The following is a 17,990-nucleotide window of genomic DNA, read 5'->3' on the forward strand; positions in this document are numbered from 1 at the left end:
TTTTTTTTTTTTAATGCTAATTATTTTTATAACACGAACTCTCCTTTTACTATATAATAAATATATTTCTAATCTATAATCGTGAATATTACTATCGTATAAAATTATAAATAACATAATATACGTCTTCTTTTTTAACCGCAATTACTACATTTTGCATGCGTTAGAAATAATTTGACAGATTTCAATTCTAACGAAAGGTGATGAGTTTTAAAATTTGCATTCTTCATACATAAGTATGAGTATATCCAGTCTTCATATTATCCATATGCACATAGAGCGCCCAGATAATAATAACTTCCGCGAGCTGTAATCACATAACATTTATTAATATACGTAAAGGTTAAAATCATTTATAATATCAAATTAACTACATGTTAAAGTTATATGATACTAACAACATAATCCGGCATATCTGTTGCTGTAAGACATCCCATAATTGCCGCATGCAGGCTGCCCTGATTTATAAGGTTGAAAACCGAGCACGTTCCCACTGAATTAACACGTTAAAAAAAAATGTAAAATCTAAAAGGGGAATAACAATATGTTTCGAGATAAAATTCCTACCTCGGGCCATAGTTGCAGACGTAATTTTTGGTGTAACCACGAGCCGGATCGTAGTAGAAGGAATATCCACATCCTATCAAGAAAGTGTCGCCCCATACCACCTGAAATTAATTAAATGTATTCCATGTCCTATCTTAAAAAAAACCCTGTTAGATCAAATTGAAATTATTGTTGCTGCTTCCTCGCAATCTAAACGTTAAAGCTTATGTCTTTAACATAGAGAAAACAAAAGTTAATGACGCGCACGAAGTTCTGTAATATCTAGCAATAATAAATTATGAGCTCACGAGCTTCAGTCGCATACCTGCGTGTAATGTCCGGTGATTTTGCTGTACCCCGAATGATAATATTGTACTTCGTTAAACCAGCCAGAAATTTGTCGCCTCCAATTCGGCTCACCGTCGTAAGGTCCTGGAGGTCTAGTCGTCCACGAGCGAGCAATGTTTTGTCCCACTGCAAACCTACCTGCGAATCAATTTGCTTTGATTAATCAATCGAAGCGGACATTTGTGTTAAACCGATAAATATCGTAACGCAGTTGTATAAAGTATAATGCAATAATTATTTAAACAATAACAGTTAAGAATAGCTTTACTTACGGACATTTCTTAAATGGTCATGCGACTCGGCGCAGTAATCTGCCCATCTCTGTGCCATCGCGGCAAGCTCGTCGTCCCATATCTACAACGATTGCATAATATTAGTTGGATGTGCGGTTTTTTGGGGGTTTTTTTTTTTAATAAATTAAAATATATCCTTATATCCTTCCATTCCACATAAATTGTTATATGGAACCAATTTTTTTTTTTTTTGTGACTTTGAAAGTATCGTCTTTCTGAAAGATGACGCAAAACGTGTCGACTTACCATCTCCATCATATTTGCCGCGCCCGGTTGGCCATGTATCTGTCCTAATGCTACTAGTTGCCTTAATCGATTGTGTTCGTCCAAGATAATCTGTTTTTCCTCACATGATATACCACCGGATCCTGTAAAATGATACGTATTATTATCTGCTACTTTCGGAACGAATATATTTCTATCTCTATCGCTATTAATATTGTTTATCGAGAAATATATTAATATTCAGCTCTTTTTTTCCGGAAATATATATATATATATATAAAATTATACGAGATGCATTTGTAGTTCACGATTTTATACACATTTATATGTGTTTAATATTTAACAGTAATTTTTTTTTAAGCTAGATAGTCAGATATTATTTTTAATTTAAAAAAAGAATGGAATAGAAAATAATATCCCAAGTAGTTAATTTTATTTTCATTCTAAGTAATTTTTTTCATTGTATTAGATCTATTTGTCCCTTTTAGATTTTTCCTTGAATTTCCGTAATCTTTCTTCTCCGTGCTTTTCTTTCACAGCGAGTTGCAGATTGTGCAACCACCCGAAAAACTTTCCATGGAAGTTGGTTTAGCGACGTTTCCCTTGTCTTTCTGTTAGTGCATCGAGAACTCCCGTTTCGTAAGTTTAACTTCTTATTGGGCTGGAACTGATGGCGCTCCTTTTATTCAGCACTTTATTATGTTGTTTCCAAACGTCGGCTCGCGGTCCAGTAATTCCGAACGATTCACAATTAAGAAAAAAAAAGGAAAAAAAAGAAAAAAAAATACTTGAGGCTCCGAAAAGTTTTCTTTATCAAAAGTAGATGCATCTTCGATTCGCGTGGAACCGTTTGCGAATTATGTGTTCATTGTTCCAGCGTTAAGACGCTAATACGAAGATATTATACTCGGAGTATGCCGTCATGAGTTTAATCACTTTTCTCCGCGGAGTATGCCCGCAACAACGGGCATGATCACAGAGAGAAGAACGAGAAAGGTGAGTAATTGCATCCTTTGTGAAATGGACCAAGTACGAAAGCCGGGCAAGTCTTGGCACCGGGTAATATGATCGGTCAGAGAGACAAAGAGAGTCATCTACACTCTCCCCTTTTTCGCCTCCCACATTTACGTGCATCGCTATCGCGGCGAGAGTTAATTGTTACATGGGATAATGAAACTGCATATCGACAATTTACACCCGTCACGTCCGGTAAATAGTTTTAATTAATTTATCTCGTGCGATTCGCATTACGTATCCCTACGAGATTCTTTCCGGACAGGCACCTAAGATAGATTTAATAAGGTAAGCGGACTCCGTCGACTTCGCTCCTCGTGTGGTTTCCTCGATTTACATCCATACATTCAAGATAGGAGATCCCACGTTTACGTTTGAGGAATATACTTTCAGGAAACCGTCTCTCGTCGAGAAATAAAAGGCAAAATTCTGCTAATTAATTTTTATAAAATCTTGCTCTAGATTTTTCTTTCTTTTTTTTTTTTTTACGTTTTTATATAAAGCTCATGTTTAATATATTTTTAGGAAATAATAGAGCGACGCGAATCGTTATGTTATTTCACGTGTTCATACATTAATACAATTTTAACGGTAAACGGGTAAATAATAGAGAACCTCCGTGCTTTACAGTTATATACAAACGATAGATATTTAACCATTCCGAAATCAGATTGCGTCATTAAAACGCGGAGATTTCTCCGTAAATATATTTCGTACTCGAGGCACTCTCGATAGTAATCGACGGTTTAAATTTACGGCAGCTGTCGGGTTCTATTTTAGACAAAAATATTCAGGCGAATACAAATGTCGAATAATTTCGCGAAGAAGCGACCGCTAATTGATTTCCGAAATTAATTTCTATCCTAATCGAGCGGAGTAGGTTTTCTTGTTCCACGATTACATATGTATTCCATCCAGAAATTCACGCTACGTCGCGCTACCGGATAAACACGCAACGCAATATAGATTTCGGCTTGATTACTTTTGTAATTTATTATCGATTTTTTAATTCAATTAAAAGTTAGAATGAATAAACGATAAATTATTCGAGCATGTCATTTGCTCGTTTACCGGCGATTGAAAAGGTGAAGCGAATTCGACTGTATCTGTGCACGCCCGATTTCCGTCTCGCTATGATGGAAACATCAGTTTCTTTTTTTTTTCCGTGCCGGAAATGAGATGGGCTTGGTATCGAACGTAACGTTACAATTTGACCTACACCTGCTGACTTTATTCTGTCATCGTCAAATATCTTGATAGTTAAAATAATCTTCGTGAAAAGAAATTCTTTTTTACTTTTAATATTATTATTTCTTTTTTTTTTCGACGCTATGCTTGACTTATCGATATTGAAAAATTGTTGAGATATTATACTCACTCAGTAGAGTCTTTCCGATGCACGAAGCTCGGCAGTGATCCACCAGCAGGCACGTGAAAATTGTTAAGAAAATACCGGCATTTTTCTTGACGAACATCGTGGTAACGGACGAGGAATCCCACCAACTTCCAAAAGCACGAAAGTAGACGCTGGAGGCGAAACTGGGAGACTTGATTAGGATGGCGATCCCGGCAATTGGGATCTCTTCTTTAAATCTCGGTAACAATCAAGAAGTAAGGCAAGGATTCGAGCTTGACACGTGAAGATTCAAGTTAAACGTGGAACTCGAAATCGTTCGCTTCGGCACGTGTTAGTCGATTGAATCGGTCAATTTGCCAATTGTCCGGAGATATCGACGTATAGGAAATCGGAACCGACCGCAAACCGGTCGGTGGAACGATTCGAACTAATAGCCGGCTACGCCGAACGTCGATTCCTCGTGACTTTATATATCGTGCCACCTGTGCCGTAGTATGTCCATGTAATTGTTAATGAACCAGTCGGTGCAGTGAGGAGTGGTACTCATATGTGGGAATAGGGTAACTTTGACACATAACTTTAATACATATACACTCAAGGTTGAATGCAGATTCAGTGATTCGAAAAACTCCTTACGATCGATTGATTTAATTGGATCCAATTAATTGTTTCATTTTCAGTCCGCGAAGTTAATAAAGCCGAGCATGACTCTTGCACAGAAATGCTATCGTGAGCAATGAGAGCTTCTTCAATTAATTATCTCGAATAAATAAAATTGTTCAACTTTAAATAATTAATGCACATGCATCTCGCAAAGGGCTATTATCTGAATCTATTATCTGAAAGAAAAAAAAGAAAGAAATTAATGCAAACTTCAAACAAAAGCATGGTATATATATATGTCTTGTCTTTTAGTACGTGAACGAAAAATTTATTGTACGATATGGATATATAATTTCTTTCTGCCTTCGGCAACATTAGTTTCAACAGTTCTTTATTAATTTATTTTTCGTTACTTTGTTTTTGTAATGTCTGAACAGGTTTCACACTTATGCGAATAACAGCTGCTGTGAACTCAAAATTCAGCTCTTGTTTTTCGACACGATTTCTGAGAATTGCTATATCCGGTCATTTATATTTGAATTCAAGAAGTCTATTGGACGAAATTGCAAAAAGATAAAGAATATGACTTTTATAGTCGTAAAACACCTTCTAATAAAATTTCGCATTCACGTGTGCAATTAATTGTCTATCACGCGAGTTCGCACATTTTTCGTTTTATTTAATTTTATTTTTAAAAATTATTATTCCACTGTTAAAAAATAATGTATGTATACATAAGATAAAATAATTAAAAAAAACAAATTTTTATCTGATACCACGTAATATAAAATTATCAGTCGGATAATTAATTAATATCATAGAAATGATTATAATCTATTCGAACTGCCAGGTAGTAGTTCGAACGTTTCTTTCGAGTACGTCCAAAAATTGGCTGCAATAACAACCACGATAATTAAAAAAAATTATCTATTAAAGTAAAGGAAAAGTTTCGTAAATTCCTTGTACACTTCAGTTTTGATGAAGACACCTTTGAAACTATATACATGCAAACCAGTTCTATGATATGTAAAATTTGAATAATTATTCTCCGTTGGCGTCGAATTATTTATCTGTTTTTGGAATCGAACAGGAGAACTGGTGAATGAACGCCTAGTCTTCTTAACGTGTGGACGAAACCTTTTTTTTCTTTTTTTTTTTCTCTTTTTCTTTCCTTTTTCCTCTTATCGGGTGTCTCCTAAGTTTTACAGCTACTTAGCATATTTAAAGTCTCATAAAAAAAAGTCCCTCTCGTTCTATGACTTGCTCCGGAGGTCACCCAGAATCACGTTTTTCGCCTAATGAACAACGTTTAACCAGCGAGCTGACTGGTTCAATTAATCAGAATGTGATTTGTCGTCGGGACCAGACAGTTGGGCACCAGAAACCGAAGTATGTCCCGTCCATCCGATGTATACGTGGTGGTCCGCGTAGTCCTGCACAGTTATATTTAAAAAAATTCCAATCCACTCGGTCGTCTTGAAATAATAAAAAAATATATTAGCCAGAAGCTGCAACAGATCTTGGTAGATATTAGTTATTTATTATAACTACACACAATAATTTCTTTTATACAGATCATTTTTTTTTTTCTTTACATAATAATTACATATAATGATATAACGTCTAATATATTTTTACGTTTACACTTAACAACACTTAACGCAATATACGCCTTTCCCTTCTCTTTCATCCCTTTTCTCTCTCATTCGCCCACTCACTCGTTCGCACATGCACTTATTTATTCGATTACTCCCTCGTTTTTGTCATTACTGCTTTGTTTCGCTTTTTATTTTACAAAGCAAAGCAATCTTGTCTCGTATATAATGTAGGTGTATATATAAGGTGAGTTACGCAGTATGGACGTGTAATAGCTTCTCATAAAAGAAAATGACCGACTCGAATTGCGTGTCATTCGTTTCGTATATATGCATGTGACATACACGTGCAAACGACCTATTTCGTGTAGAGTACCAATACCAATGTATACCTCAAAACACTTGCATAACAAAATCCAAAAAAAAAAAAAAAAAGAAATGACAGACTTTGATATTTTTATTTCAAATTGCAGAAATGATTAAAGTGTGCTCTTGCTGGAATTTAATTTTTACTTCTCTCGAGATAAAAACGATACTTATATATATTAATTTATATCCTAATTACGCTAAATTTAATTACACGTACTAAAATAACGTTTAATTATTTTCAACACTATTCTAGTGTTAGAAAATAAACATTTCCTAGCAGAAACTTATGGATAGTCAAATATTCTTGAACATAATTATCTAATATCTTAATCATTCTCATTTTATATCTTTTTATAATCTGAATTAGATTAGGTGTTAGAAGATACAGTGCAGCCTGCTAATGTTTATCGTTATTAGACCGTTTTAAATCGTAGATGACATCATCGTTATTATTATTATCGCCATACATAATCTTAATTAATAGTAATTCTGTCCTAATAACGCATGTTCATGGATAAAAGCATACGCGAAACATTCGATAATATATTTTGTTTGTATGTGTATGTATGTTAATGGTGCCCATTAGCACTTTCCATATATGAAACAAGAGAAATTATATGTGCAACTCTTCCCTCTTTTTTTTCTTTTTTTTTTTTCTTTTTTTTACACATTTGTTTTATTATGTAGAAAGTTTTAGAAATATATGATTCGAATGTGTAACGACTCAATATTTATCTGTGGGAAAATGGGTGCCAATGCGATATATAGATAGGTGTGTACCTTAATTTATTAACGTTTAAAAATTTGATGAGCATAGAAGCGTTCAAGTGTTCGCCTAGGATCAATGCAAACGAGCCACTCATTTTCTCGAATAAATCGTGTTTCATCGATTCCTTCGCGTTTGCTCCTTCAATTACCTGCTTAAGTAGACTACTTCTAAATTAAACTGCCTCATCGAAATTGAACTTATGGAAAACTGTTTGCCGAAAAAAAGAAAAAGAAAAAAAAGAAAAAAAGAATATATATATATGTTTGTAAATCATTTACGTAAAACAGAAGTACGTGGTGAACGCAACAATAAATTATCGTGCACATGTAACAAGCCTTAAGCTCACAAGTTATCACGTAATTGACAATTTGCGGTCAATTAATTATTTTCAATTGGCAAAGTTCGTTTATCTTCACTACGTCAGATTGTCTATCACATTGACTGTATGTCGCAAAAATCGGAGTTTATTAACTATTAGTAAATTTTATCGAAAATCAACACTCACTATACATATATACGTATATACATGTGTATGGGCGTGTGTGTCTGTTTGCGTTGACTTTTTATATCCACCTGATCGTTTATTTTTAATACATCCTTTATATACGTTCTATAAATTTAATAAAAATGAAGAATAAAAATATATGACGCTTCTTTTAGTTCGTTTAAATATTTTCTTTGAATATTTAATGTAGTTTATTTCGCTAGATAGCTTTTACATACGATATAAAATAAAATCTTTTTACTTTCCATGTTTTATAAGCAACATTTATCACCGAGTTATTTATCTCTAGGAAAAGTAAAAGTGTTTCTTAGCGTTTCCATTTTGATTCTCATCATTGTTATTGAAAGGTTAAAAGAAAAAAGAAATTTTCTTTTTTTTTTTTTTTTTTTTTTCTTTTTTTTTTTTCTCGTGTGTGTGTTTCTACCCTGTAAAAATTTTCGCGGACATTAATTTACGCTAACTTATATCTATGTGGTAGGTCTTCATAGAACATTAAACTTTGGTTTACTGACAAATTGACTGACTTCAATTTTTCGCAGGCTTATTTGTTCACTAACAAATGTTATAAAGGTTTACCCCTTTATGTAGGATGCATCCGTGAAAATGCATTTTTTTTCACTCGGATAAAAAGTTATTAACTGCCTAGCTAATTATTATTGACTAAATCTTTATGGTTAAAAGTTTAACATTAATTACAATGTCAAATTGCAAGAGAATCACTCATTGATGATACAATCATTTCTATTCATTTTTTGCAACTCATATATTTCTCATATATTTCAATGTCAGTTATAGTTTCTTCACTAAAATATGTAGGTAACAATTAATGCAGTTTTCTTTAATTAACGTCTAACAGGATGCTGTAGGTAAGCAAGATATTTTTCTACTTTTTTTTTCTTTTTTTTTTTCTTTTCTTTTTAAATTACTCTTCCTTTTTCTTTCATGCAAATTTGTTTTCATAAATAGTGTATCTCATTCTATGTTCTAAATACAAAGTCTTTGTAAAATGTGTCTAATGTCTATAAATTTAATGCGTGATTACGTTAGTCCGAAATTAATTCCAATATAACTTATAATATATAACGTATATTTAATTCTATTCGTTAAAATAACAGTAGCTTTTAGAATTTTTACATTTATTGTTATAATTATTCATCTATGTATTTCGTTTAGTTCTTCATTTTTATATCATTTAAAAATATTCATTGCAATCTTCAGATCTCTCGTGAGATCTCTAAAAGACTAGTAATTCTTGTGTAAATCTTGTGTAAGGAAACGGGATAAGTACATGTTTGTATGTTAACTTATACTTCGCAAAATATTTCTTTTTTCACTTTGTTTTCCTTTCCCATTTAATATCCATACATCTAATTAGTTTTATCATTTAATTGGTTATTTTATTAAAAATTTTATTAAAAAAAAAGTAACCATAAAAATTCAAAAGGTTTAGCAGCACATTAATATTTAAAACAATAATTACTGCTCCAACGAAGGTAATAATTTTTCATCTCTGTTTTCTGAATAATAACCACAGAGAGAAATTAAATTAAAAAGAAAATTAAGGATCTCTGTGATCGATCCTTGTTATTAATCATATTGATCTTTGTCTGTGTGTCATTACTTTCCCTATTTTTTTTTCTATTTTTTTTTTTTTTGTTAAAGGAATGTACACCGAAGGGCAGATGTGGCATTTTCTGCGGCCACAGCGGCTAGCGTACGTAATCCTAAACGGCAGAAACAGGGGATGACAAAAAGGGGAGAAATCAGTCATCGGCAATCCGGCCGGCGCGGTATATACTTGCGGTACATGTGAAACTTGACGCACACGAGGCTAAAGTCACGTTCGCTAGCTGTCGTCGCCAATCTGCCTTTCAGCGTATACGTAGATATATCGACTTGTAATTTTTGTTAACAGATAATTACGTAGTTAATAAGTTGTATTATGTGCAATAAAATTAGAAATGCATCGGCCAAAAAAGTTCAAAGTCTATGCAAGTCGTCAATTACATGATGGTAGTATAAACTGCGTCACTTGTTGCATATGCTCTCTCGTTGTAGCACGTAAAATAAATCGAAAATAAAATAGTAAAGAAATACTTCACACGGTTCTCAATTTCATCGACTTTATCGGTGGATAGACTATTTTTATCAACGTACTACAACACGACACATATTTTAGATTCGATTTTTAGTTATGTAAAAAAAGTGTGTTGTAATATGTAAAGAGACTGACATTAAAATTTTAATTGTGTAACACCATGCCTTATCGTCGCCTTATTGACATTTGTAGTATAGTTTATAAAAGTATCTCTTTTGTTTCTCTTGTCGTATGTAGGCTAATTGTGTGTAAAAAAAAATCCGTAATCAGAAAGACATAATATTTATTGAACCAAATAGAGAAATCCTTAATTAATATTATTTGAAAAACCCTTTGATTGATTCTATGTATATACTACAATTCTGAATAGAATTGTGCGAAAAGGACAAATTTTCTTTTTACTCTACAAATTTAATATTTTATTATTACTTATTTTTTGGACTTGCACATCTTACACAGAATTAATTACGTTATTAATAAAATTACTAATTATAAAAAAGTAATTTAAATTTTCTAAAGGCACAATAGAAGGGAGATGTGTACGCTAAACTAAAATATAAAATAAGCAAACGATATAAATTATTATAAAATTTTTAATACAGGAATAAGATATTTTAATTTTGTTTGTTAGAGTTCTCATTTCCTATAACTTTACTAATACGACACACAAGAATATAATATTCTTGTAATTAAATAATTCGAATTTATAACATCTTTAAACTTTTATTAAAATCTTATTTTACAAATGCATAATTTTTCAATTTGATTGGCGTTTTAATCAAATTGTTAAAAAATTTTTTCACCAACATGCAAATAACGTAAGATACTTTAAGTCTAGGATTTGAGGATATTTCGGTATCTGGTCTATATCTATTATGTCTCCATTCGAAGTTAGTACCGTGTCATAAAAATATTATTAGTGGTTAATATAGATTTTTGTTTCACGTGTAATTTATGATTTAAATATGTCAACACATAAATATATAATGTACACTCACGAATCAACTATGTTAGATAGATATTAGATTCGAAAAATACAAATAAAAAAGTATTGCAAAATTCCAAACTATCATTATACATTTAAATAAATTTACTTTGCCACAGACACTGCTATATTAACGAGGAAAAATAATCTTACTTCGTAACAATCGGATACAACCACAAAAATGATCTTTGACATGTAATTAGTGAAAGACTATTCATAAAATGCCTTCGAAATTTTGTGCAAGGGCTCTATAAAATTCCGTCTTTTCTTTTTTTTCTTTTCTATTTTTTTGTTTTTTATTCCGTCTTATTTCATAAGTAACGGAGCACAACGTCTTAATTTATATCACTACGCAACTAATCCTCGAACATGTCGTTCGTCGAGGCACTGATTCTAAAGTTAATTTCACGAAATGCTTCGATGAATGAAGAACTATCTAATGATATGTATGTGAATTAATCCTTAAATATACCGAATGCTAAACAGTCTATGAACAGATTCTATTCAACATTATCTTGCTCTAAAATTTGCTGTTTAATTCTTTCTCTCTTTTTAAAATCATTGAGTGATATACATTGCACGTAAATGTATATCGTATCTATATCTATCATATATATATATATATTTTTTTTTATTTCTCTTCTTTCATTTCCTGTATGCTCCTTGAATATACACTGCAAAAATCTTCTAGTGTACTTTTATTTTATACAGAGTATTTATCCCTTGCGTATTTCTTGATTTAACTCATTGGTTTCTTTGATCTTTCTCTAAGATTACTAGTTCTGCATTATCCAAGCTACGACATTACCCTCCGCATTTATCTATAAAAGACTCTCTCTCCCCCTTTTCTTCGTCGTATATAAACATATGTCCCTGCTAATAATCTATTCCCTGCATGTGCTGTACATAGTGTCATTTGAATTAAAAAGCGAAAGCTCATCTTGGTGGCGATCACGGTTTCGTCGACAAACTCGACCGGCCTTCCCCTCGCACGAGATACCGGCGGCTTTAAAAATCGGTGCTACCGAAGATCCCGATATATCGTAATCTCCATTATACACGTCGATGCAATTAAATTTCGCCCCGGTATCTCCAGTCACATTATTCGTTAATGCAAGAACGCGGCGGCAGATTGCTCGTCAGAGTGACAAAGTTGTGCAGGTGCACCTGGTACTCCCGACAGTGCCATCGGAGGAAAATGAGGTCATGCCTTTGTGATCCATCACGGGATTTCAAGGGAACGATTTAATGGTGGCGCATCCGCGGCGCGTAAATTGCTCGTAACTCGCCTTTTGATGGGCATTAAGGTACTCAGCGAGAACAAATTCTGAAAAATTGCTAATCGTTACCGCGGGGGCCGATCGGTGTTAAGCGCGATTATCGATTTCGCGCAATTTCACACGGACTGTCGCTGATAGCTGTCACAGAAAGCTCGTTATACGAGTTCCATACATTACTCTCAGCCTTATATACGTATATATATAAAACGACGGGACTCTTTGTTATAAAGATTTTTCCATTTTTCATCTTGTATTTCTTTTTCTCTCTTTTTTTTTCTCTTTCTTTCTTTCTTTCTTTCTTTTTTTTTGTAGATCAAGTTGCTACGCTACAATACGAATCGAGGATGATTCCAAATTCACACACGAACACGCGCGCGCGTACGTACGTACGTACGTTGTAAAAAAGTACATAAATATGCACATACGTATATATGTATGTATGTATATACACGTACAAGCACGCACGCTTATGCAACACGCACGCGCATACATATATTCTTTGTATGTTAAGATGATATGTAAGAAATGGAAGATATTATTTCGATTGTTTCATTCCTTCCTAGCCGTCACGAAATTTAGACCGCGCGTTAACGAGATGTGTGCTTATTCTACCTCACGTGTTCGTCAATTATTCATGCCGAACAGTTTCACCTGTACAAGCTTAAGAAACGCAAGCCGTAAATGGACTCTGAAATATTTCGAGCCGCGAAATACCTTTAGTTAAATATTCGCGGATTAAATAATAATATAAAATAATCTGCGCGCCAATATACTTCGTGAAATCATAGTACAGATTATAGAAGCAATGACCGAAATTGACAAGATTTATTCCGATGTTACAACAGATTCGGTGTCATCGGTGTCCGCATTAAACTTGTGCTGCTGGCAGATGCCAATATAATCTGACAGCAGATTGCCGGCAGAAACCGAATAGAATATATATCACTTCGTAAACGGCATTTAAAGAGTATACGTCATTTAAATGGCCACTAAACGACAGATTCGGTGTGTTAATCTTTCCAATCAACGGTTATCGTTTTTGTCGCGATAAATAATTTTGGCTCGAGCAACGAGACGTTGCATTAAGTATTTTAGAAACTTTGGATACCGCGGGAAGCGAGGAAGGAGGGCAGAAACAAAAAAAGAAAAAAATAAAAATACGAGAACATATTTGTACGCGCGGAAACTTTTCGAAACAGGACGCACTCGAAAGGTCTGGTAATATATTTGCCCTAAGTGACGTTCTCGTATCTCGAGATATTTACAGAGGAGCTATCAACTTCAGATCAAAGCGGAGAAATTATGTTTGTCCGTGCGCGACGCTCACACGCGTAACGCGTACGTGGAGGCGCGTTTATTTGAATACAATTGCAACAAGCGAGTGACGAATAACGAAGCGACGTATGTGGTTTAATGCCGCAGTATTGCGAAAGCGCAAAATGAAATTTCCCTCCCGAAATTCCTAGTGCCTGATTAAATTTCTCCCATCGCCGTGGCAATCACTCGTTCGCGTAAGTTTGACAATGCGCGTATACGTACGTAAAATTAAGTCGATAAGTTCGTTTCCGGAAATATTTCAGAGCACACTTTGTCCACGGATGTGTCGTGTCTCATCGGGATCAACGTGCAATTGTGTTGCGGTATTGAAATCGACGCGCAAAATTTGGCGAAGGGGGTTCTATGATTTAAAAATAAATTTTTTAATTATTAAAAAAAAAAGAAAAAAAATGGAGCGCAAAGTATATCGTTATCATGATTTTCTAATCTCTTCTTGTTACGTAATTCTTTTAATTTGTACAATACGTTTTGATATATATATATATATTAATTCATAGGACACCCTGTACATGTACGCGTGTGTAAATAGTATGGGAGCATTATGAGCAAGTTTCTACTACTATTACAACTTGTCGAAATACAAGCTTAGAATTTTATAACGTCTAGTCTTATAATTGCGATAGCTGCGCTTTAATCTCGTACAAAAACAATAATATACTCTAAATGACAATTGATCAGCTGTGAAATTAAATAATCGTCTTGATCGCGCTGATCGCGAAGTCGCGCGTCGATGGCCGATCGATCGTCATGATTTGAATATTTATTATAACCGCGAAAGTAAAGACCGATCGGAAAAGTGCAAGTTAATTTAGAATTTATCAGAGCTTCGTTTTCCCTTTAAATCTTTTATCTCCGTTATATATTCGGAATAACTTCTTTAACGCTCAGAGTCTCTTGACCCCCTTTTCTTTCTATCCTTCAACAAATGCATCTATTTTTGCAACGTACAAGCGTAGATAGTAACAATATCTCCAATTTAAAATTGATTTGCGTATTTCTTTTTTTTTTTCCCTTTCTCGCGATATAAAAAAAAAAAGCGATATAAAGTGACAACTCGTTTAAATGCTATATCTACGAGGTTTGTACTATTCCACTGGAATATTTCACGATGCAGTTTTATTTGGATTCCCATTACCGTTAATTGAGAATTAAACTACGCAAAAGTAGCTGCGCGTCTCCCGTGAAAAGGTGAAACGCAACCACCAGATATAAACGAGAATTTTGATGCGCCCCTACACACTCCGTAACCTTTAAACTCTGGCGCATTTGCATCGGGAACCACTTTACCTCCTTGATTTTATTCGAGATACTACAGTTCGGCGCGTCGCCTGCAAAACGGATAAGCCGAGATAATTATTGATTTCGGATTTCTACACTGTCTTCTTACGACATCCTTGATGAGCAATTTATAATGCATATTGATTGAATTACCAATTATGCGACATATTTTACACATCTCACGAACAAACGGGCGGGATTAAATCCAAGGACTTTGATTTGCATGGGACCGAAAATCAAGTTTGTAATGCGACGTCACGCTTCGCAGCCGGGCGCGGCCGTTACAAAGGAGTATCCGAACTTTTCGACGCAGCGATAGAACAATGATCAAATGCTGCATAGCAAGCAGACAGTGTATCTACCGCGAGAAACAATATTCAAGATTCGCGAGGCTACGTTTTCGTTTCCCTTTTATTTTTCAACCGAAAATCAAGTAAAGTGCACACAGATCTTGGCTGTTTCTTTCGTGAGATACTCTCTCAAGCATCGCGGAATACAATATAGTCTGGCTTCATCTTTGCACACGGAATCCTTGATATTCTGTCGAGGAAACTTCGGGAAAGAGTGCGTTACCGAGACAGCACACAGAGAGATCGAGACGATCAATTCAGAGAAAACGAGCGGTCAGATATAACGTTGCAGTTTGTTCTGATAAAGACAGATGACGGTTGCAGATAACGTTTTGCGTTATTTTTTTTTTTCTCACGCTGATTATGATATGTTTTATATGTACATACTTGAGTATACTTGATTGGACCTCAACCGTACAAATCGAATGAATTAATGGCTAACGAATAGATTCTAAACTGTTTTAATTATTGGAAAAGAAATTAAAAGTTTCATGTGATTAATATCGATATCACTCCTTTCCTCGTTATTTTTCGTAATTTATTAACTTTTTTTAGTTTTAAAATGTGTGTGTATGTGTATACGTGTGTCCTGAGTAATTTATGAAAAGTAACAGATATAAGAGAATTTTTTTTTTTAAAGTGTCGAACAATTAAATGAGTATTTTATTATGACGATGGCTCGTGCTATTTTACTTATAATTAAAAAATTTTTAACTTTATAACTCATTCACGAAATTAAATTTATGTATTTTACTTATTTCTTTTTAGATGTATTATTAATCTTCCATTTTCTTTACCGAGTATCGAAGTATTTATACATGCACATATATGCCGTCCGTATATATATGCGTGACGCATATATACACACACGTCGGCACGCACACACGCAGGCATGTACGCATGCACGTACGCAGGCACGCATACTTTTAGAGCAAAAGTAAAATTTTCGCAAAGTTGTTTAAACAATCAGATAAAAGTTTAATTTTTTATATAAAGCATATCAGTTGATTTGACTTTACCAATATTTTTTTTTTCTCATTAATTTTATTATTTTTCTTAAAATAAATAGTTAATATAAAAAGGTAATTTTTAGGGCCGACAGTTTGTGCGATAGTTACGATTAGCAGATTAATTATTATCTATTAGGTCTTCAAGTTGTTTCGGTATTTTTTAAATTAACTTATCAGTTATAGCTTTTATTGAATAAGCAAGTCTTCGAAACAAAAGTATTATAGAAATTTCAATTGATAATGCTATCATCCATTCTCTGAAGAATTTATCTGAATCAAGTAGAATTTAAAATATGCTCGTAACAAAAATCAATGGGCATTAATATTTTTTTAATGATATGATCGGCCACATAATCGATTTCTACTTTAAAAAAAAAAATTCCTTTCTTTCTCAAAGGAAATTATTTACACAATTACAAATATTTAACTCCAACATGCAATCGCTAATTGATCATGCTTTCAAAATTCAAATTCATATGTTTATTAAATAATCAATTATTAATTAATTCGTCAAATTTTATACTTGGAATTATATCTTATCATCAATGTATTGTCAGATGTAAATACAACTGATACACAGTCAGCTGATTGTAAAACACTTGTTCTAATACAAAGATATGCGTTTAATTTTGCTCTGTTGGCTTGATTTAATTTTTTTTTTTTTAACGCTCCTTTATCAAAAGCGGATTGAGTGCTCAAAGATCTTTTTAAGAGAGATTCTCTCGCGATTGACGGCTGGCGGTAAAAATCGCGACGTGTTATTAATCATTCGCTCTCCAGCTTACCAAGTTCAGAGTTAATAACCGCGCCCCTTCCATACCGATTAATTTTCTTCAGTTACGCTACGTTCGTTATTTTACCATCTTCGTCGTTCTCTTTTGCTTTCTGTATCCTGTAATTGATATTGCATATAAAACTCGATCGTGCTAGTCAATCTACTACTTTGAAAACTAATTGTAAGAGATCAAATATATTACAAGATGTTGCACCGGTCGCAGCTGGTTTCTTACAATTAATAACGAAGAGATTGACCGCGCCATTGTTACAACTTATCTCGTGAATTCGTTAGAAATACGAGTATATTACCAAGTTTCTTGCCGTCCGCGTTGGATCAAAGTTTGATCCTCGAGGACTCGGCAAATCCCGAAAATTACATCGCGCCCAATCGTCAATTATATAATTATGCGTATAATTTAGCAATGTGCTGCGTAATTGTCGCGAGATCGAGATAGGTCGCCATTTGATTCTCTCGCACCTGTCAAATAATTTATTATATATAAAATATAATTAAATAATATTGTGTCCGTTCGTCAGGAGTCTATGCCGAGGGCTCGCCAGCAGTTGTGCCACCGCGAGATATACCAGGCAACGAGCCAGACATAGAAACAAGATCAATCGAATCCAAAGATTTTTTTTTTTTTATTAACGAGACTCTATGAGAGGTAATTTTGAAGAGTGACGAATATCGGGAAAAGAGCTGGGTACCCTAAATCTGAATCTGGCTTCGATAAAACTATCCAGCGCGCCAGAGGCGCAAAGCATTTGATTATCACTCGCTTTAATATCGCGCTGTGCTGCCCGTGATGTAACGACACGGCGGAGACGGACTATTGCTATACGATGATGAGCATATCGTCCTACGGCGACCTATCGATCTACAAATGACGACTGCTAATACGGCCTTGAAGCGTAAACAATGCTCATTATAGAACCTGCTTGTCGGACGGTAGCACCGATGGAACTTTTCTGCCCAGTCAGGTACCTGCCAGCGATGAAAAGGGTTTTGTCGACGTGGATGAGTAGCCTCTTATATAAATCTGTATACTGCCAGCACCGGAAGTAAGACGATAAACGCGATCGTTAGCGAGCCACGCAATCTGTCACCATCTGCAGAAACACTTGACGCCATCGCGCTTTTACACGCTTCCGGCGTGGGATCTGTAAAAAGAATGCAAACGAAAAAACGTATACACATATTGTATATATATATATGTTACGTTCTTTTTCCGTCCCATTTTTTTTATTTT

General features: G+C 34.1%; 2 protein-coding genes across 3 annotated transcripts in view; both read right to left on the reverse strand.

Moving 5' to 3' along the window:
- LOC139110338 (acetylcholinesterase 2) overlaps positions 1-17,990 on the reverse strand; it is a 132,804-nt gene that overhangs the window by 79,878 nt on the left and 34,936 nt on the right. Inside the window, exon 7 of one of the 2 annotated variants that reach the window (XM_070670041.1) lies at positions 8,503-17,901. The exons of the other annotated variant lie outside the window; for it this stretch is intronic. Coding sequence (XP_070526142.1) covers positions 17,771-17,901 — 131 coding nt within the window. The 3' untranslated portion in view covers positions 8,503-17,770. Of the gene's footprint in view, positions 1-8,502; positions 17,902-17,990 lie in introns of those variants that run through there. 2 annotated transcript variants of the gene reach the window in all.
- Positions 18-5,118, reverse strand: LOC139110344 (venom allergen 5). The gene is made up of 7 exons (XM_070670059.1): positions 3,805-5,118; positions 1,434-1,555; positions 1,167-1,248; positions 872-1,032; positions 568-668; positions 399-493; positions 18-307 (listed from the first exon to the last, which is right to left on the reverse strand). Exons 1-7 carry the CDS (start codon positions 3,899-3,901, stop codon positions 261-263), a joined length of 705 nt encoding a protein of 234 aa, XP_070526160.1. The 5' UTR covers positions 3,902-5,118; the 3' UTR covers positions 18-260.

This window comes from Cardiocondyla obscurior, linkage group LG20 (assembly GCF_019399895.1).
Source record: "Cardiocondyla obscurior isolate alpha-2009 linkage group LG20, Cobs3.1, whole genome shotgun sequence".
Lineage (NCBI taxonomy): Eukaryota > Metazoa > Arthropoda > Insecta > Hymenoptera > Formicidae > Cardiocondyla > Cardiocondyla obscurior.